The sequence below is a fragment of the Nannobrachium achirus genome, assembly GCF_963921795.1.
Source record: "Nannobrachium achirus genome assembly, chromosome: 15".
Taxonomy (NCBI): Eukaryota; Metazoa; Chordata; class Actinopteri; order Myctophiformes; family Myctophidae; genus Nannobrachium; species Nannobrachium achirus.
In genome coordinates this window covers 32,982,382-32,987,451 of record NC_137822.1, presented here as the reverse complement: position 1 = coordinate 32,987,451, position 5,070 = coordinate 32,982,382, and the positions used below count along the sequence as shown (strand labels likewise).

Sequence of the window (5,070 nt, the reverse complement as noted above, 5' to 3'; positions counted from 1 at the left end):
TAATCTGTAGCATTTGGTCAGATGAGTCATTGATCCAACCTACTGTCTGCAGTACAGTACTGTGACAGGACTGGGAAGTAAGCAAGAAAGAGTGGACGTTGGTGCCATCTGGAGGCCAGGGGAAAATATTGGTCATCTTTTGACAGACCTAACAGATGTTTTTTCAGCATCATTCCTCCTTCATAGAGGCCCTAAGAGTTTGCAGTGGAGCTTTTGGAACAACTCCAATCCAGCTTTGCTTGGTGAAATGGGTGCATTAAAGAACTAGGTAGAACAACGCTATAGCAGTGGTTCTCAACCTGTGGATCGGGACCCCAGGGGCAGTCCCCAAATTATTTTGGGGGGTCCCCAGATGATTGGCTTAATGTGAAACATTGTTTTCTCACTCAACAGTGAACAAACCAACACAATTTTTATAGAGTGTATATGCACATTTCTAGAGTGACAATTTAAGGACTTTTAATACCTCTAAAATGGCAAATTAAACATTGGCCAAATATTAGAGGCAGAAATAGTGAAAATAGACTGTACATGCTTACAACGCATTGTGAGCGTGTAGATCAGCTATTTTCACAATAGAACCGTGTAATACAAAATGCAATTCCTCAACTCTTAGTGTTCATCAAGGTGGGGGGGGGTCCCCGGTTAAAATAATGTATTATTTTGGGGGTTGCGGCCTGAAAAGGTTGAGAACCACTACATTTAACTGCATTTCTTTTCCCCTTAAACCATGTACATTATGTCATTACTGCTGCCGTTTTACTCTCTTCCCACTGTTCATAACTACTTACCTTATACCTTGCATCATGTATATATTTCTATTTCACACATTTCTCCATGTTTTGATTAGGTCTGTTTTTATTTATGCTATGAGAATGACACATATTCCACAGTGATTTCCATGCTTGATTGTGGGTTTTATGTTATTAATATGGACCACCACACAGTAATTCAAAAGGAGAATTCTTCCTGAACTCTGACGTGTGTTTGTGTACCTTGCCTTATTTAACACTGTTTATAACAATAGTTTGACATAATATGTATATTATACTAAGAAATAAGATTTCTCTTAATCACCTTTAAAATCACTTGAAGCACTAGTGCAATGGTCAAACTGTTCTATGTACTGAATATATTTTTGAACTGTTAATTAATGTCAACAATGTCTAACAAAATAAGTTCACTCCGCAAACTGTACACAAGACTTAATAAAGAAACCTTAACCCTTAAGGATACAAATTACAGACATTTTTAGATAATTTGTGTACTTAATAGGCCTAAAGGATATTTACAATTAAGTTATATACAGTTATATATGGGTGACACTTGGTCTGAGGAAGACTTGGCCAAGTTATCAAAGCACACTATTTCAAGGTTAAAAATTATCAAATAGCCTAGAGCATGTCAAAAATAATTCAGTCATAAGTCGATTGTAAAACGTTATTAAAAACGTTAATGATATGAAACGTTTGTGAACCACAGCTATCAGAGAAGGGGCAACCAAAGAGCACAGCCTGCAGGTGGCACTGTGACTGGGAGGAAACCTTTGGTCAAACTAAAAGCCTGAATATACAATAACAAACGCTGTTAATCACACAAAAAAATGTTTTATTAAACGAATGAATATAATTTAATTAAGATATTTACATAATTAGAGCATGCACATGGAAAACAATACAACAGTATACAGTGAAACAGTGAAAATGAAAATGGTTTATAACCTTTGAGAATCCTTTCAACCAAGTAGATTTCTTGGATCCAGACCATAAACTCTGCCCACGTTTAGGTGGGTTTAAAAAGAAACGTCTGTTAGAAAAAGGCGTTTTAAATTGTCTGTTACATGACTTACAACCAGTGGTGTACTCTAGCCTTTCTTGGAGGGCAGATTTGTAGGTCCCCCAGCAGAGGAAGAGCCAGGTTGAACACAACAGGAGATTGTAGCTCAGGGAGGACAGAGACCCCGCGTGATCCCAGTCTGGGATTCCGAGAGTACTTTCTCTTGACCACCTGAAGCTCTGCTTTCCCCTGGTCGACGGCCACTACATTCTTCGCGAGGTGTTGCACGATCGGCTTTAGGTGATCCTCGTCATAGGTGGTGTCGTGCAGCTGTTCAAGCGTCCATGACTGGCCATCCAGCAGCAGCTGGGAGAGGAACAGGGAAGCAGCGGCGATCTCAGACGGCCGGTAGTGAACAATGTCGTAGTCGAAGAGTGTCAGCTCCATCAGGTAGTTGGCCAGCCTGTACGTCTCCGCGGTAGAGCCTGCAGCCTTGGACGCTCTCCGGAGGAAGTGCACGGGCAGCGGGCGTCCCAGGTCAAAGTTGAGGGATCTCAGCATGATCCTCTCCATCTGTTTAATGTGAGCGGCTGTGTAGGTGTCGTCTGTGAAGTCGGGAAAGTCCCGGACCTGTGGTGGGTCCATCTCCTCGTGCTTCAAGGCCAGCAGCATGGCAGTGGCACCAACAAGCTGGAGCACCTCTCGTGGAACCGGCGTAACTTGCAGGAAACGGTCGAAGATGGCAACCGCCAGATACAGCGTCTCCTGGAGCAGCTGGTATTTGGAACTAACCGTGATCATCCAGCCGATTAGGAGAGCTCGCATGTGGGGCTTGATGTCGCTGCCCTTCAAATACCCGCGTCGCAGAGCCTGCTGTACCTCGAGGTCCATTAGATGTGCATAAATGTCTTTCACATACTCAGAACATTGCTCCCCTGCATCGATGTCTGGAACAGTGAAGGGAGCGACTCGAGGAGGGGCCTCCACTCTGTCCGGCTGTGACTGGGCAACAACGGTCACTTTCAGGAGCTTTGCGGTGTTGTCATCGCCGGTCTCGCACCGTAGTGCGTCAACGTCGCAGGTGGCAAACCTCTTTCTTCTCCCAGGTGTGTCTGCTGGCTCCCGCTCCCACTGTGGCCGTTTGCTCCTCGCCAGTTCTGCCGGGGTCCTGATGCAGTGTGCAGCCAGTCTCATCCTCAGTCTGTCTCTGACCCCCGGGAGGATTCTGGTGTGGACAACGGTCAGTTGTGGTGGTCTGTTTCCCTTGTTAGCCGCCTTGTTGTTGTTGGCCATGTAGGAACGCTTTGCAAGTGCAGCCATGTAGGAACGCTTTGCAAGTGGAGCCATCTTGTCCATAACGTTCAACTCCACCGAAGACCGAAGTGATGATGAATCGTTGAAAGTTGTTACGAGTTAAGCTAGTTGTGAGTCAGTGATGATCCAGTGAAGTAGTAGTCCGACTTGTCTCCTCAACGCTCCAGCACTGAATGAAGCTCTGTTGCAAACGCGGTTTATTTATACCCGACGCCATCGTCGCACATTGGCTGCTTCAAACGACGCGCGTCCGCGTCCAATGAGCGGGTGCGCGTGCAGCCGTGCACAAAGTCGCGTCCAATGCGTGCGCGTCGTCCGTTTTGTTACATCAGCAACGCGAATATGTGACACGCCCACCACCGAGCTGAAGAAGGGCGAACCATGGGGCGAACATGCTAACAGATGCTAATGCTAACCTAACGTCAAACGTTACTTTTGCTAATGCTAATGTTATGTTGTTACTTTCGTTAAATGCTAATGTTATGTTGTTACTTTCGTTAAATGCTAACAGATGCTAATGCTAAACGTGCTATGCTAATGATATAACCGCTACTTCTGGCAGATATGGTGTTGTTCTTTGCACAGGTGTGTGGATGGTGTGTTCTAGACAGTTTAGTGGTTCTCAACCTGTGTATATTCTGGTCCTCCAGGGGGATCCCCAAATTATTTTGGATGATTAACTCAATTTGCAACAGAGAGAAAACAACTCTCTCAACAGTAAACAAACCAACAAAGTTTAAGTGTATAGATAGAGGGTATATGCACATTTCTAAAATGACAATAAAGTTAAAATATGATTATTTGGGGCACTCGTGGCCTGAAAAGGTTGAGAACCACTGGTCTAGTGTTGTCAAAGGGTTAGAATCAGTGGTGGACTTTCTATCTGTGTGTACGGTACCACTAACCAGTGCTGGTTGAAATTCTAATTATTTCTGAGGTTGCACACTGCTATCACCAGCAGCCATCCACCTTCTCTCAGGATCTGACTGGACTGCTTGCTGTTGAATCATCACACATCATCACAGTCTTGAAGCTTCTGCATGGTGAGACAACATAGGACCCCAAGTTACAATAAAAGGACATAGGCTATAATATAAAGCTACCCATTAACAACTTAGATCCCCTGTACTTAGTAAGACAGACCTTAGTTAGCACTGTAATTGCTACCCCCACACCCACATACCTCAAATCAATAGCAGAATATGGCCGATCTACAAGCTCACAGTCAAATAAGACTTATTTTCAGCAAATGTTTCCGCCTAATCAGAGTTGTATTACATTATTCCATTCCAAGTTGCAACAGTGATAAAGTGTTGAGTAGTCTAAATATGTTGGGTAACTCTTAAATTAAAGGTTGGATCTATAATGCAATGTCTTGGTCAGTTTAAAAGTGTATTTTTGTAATTAGACACTTTATAACTATTAACTATAATGAGCTGGTCAGCTGACCCTATCATGCAGTATGTAGTGCCATATCTCTTCACCAGAATGTCTTTAAAGTAAAGTCTTTATTAGTCCTAACTGTTTTTACTTGGCTAAGAACTCAAATTGTACATCCATAGAAAAAAACCGAAGAAAAAACGACATCAACCTCTGAATGATGCATGAACTATACTAAATTATTTGTTTCCCTGTCAATTACTAACCCAATGGAGACATGGATTCATGGATATTTTTGTTTTGTCACATACCTAAGCCAATGATTTGATGAGACTCTTTTTGTCTCCATAGGGAACCATTACTGGACATCAAATTATTGGATTAGGAATGCGACAAAAACAAATGTCCCGTTATTCTAATTCATCACATCCTTGTCGGATAAAAATGCTAAACAAAAAACTCCCTCCTTTCCTTCAGGCTTGATGCTAGCCGGTGGCGGTGACAGTGTGTATGCAGTGTTTGTGAAGGACATCCAGCCTGGTTCTGTGGCCTCTGAAGAGGGCAGCCTGAGACCACTAGACATAATCCACTACACCAATG

At 43.3% G+C, this 5,070-nt stretch overlaps 1 protein-coding gene across 1 annotated transcript; it reads right to left on the bottom strand.

The window, feature by feature from the left end:
• Nucleotides 1-1,845: 1,845 nt before the first annotated feature.
• On the bottom strand, nucleotides 1,846-3,123 carry LOC308299774 (G2/mitotic-specific cyclin-B2-like; the record flags this gene model as incomplete). The annotated part of the gene is made up of 1 exon (XM_080743562.1): nucleotides 1,846-3,123. One exon carries the CDS (start codon nucleotides 3,121-3,123, stop codon nucleotides 1,846-1,848), a length of 1,278 nt encoding a protein of 425 aa, XP_080599688.1.
• Nucleotides 3,124-5,070: the final 1,947 nt, after the last annotated feature.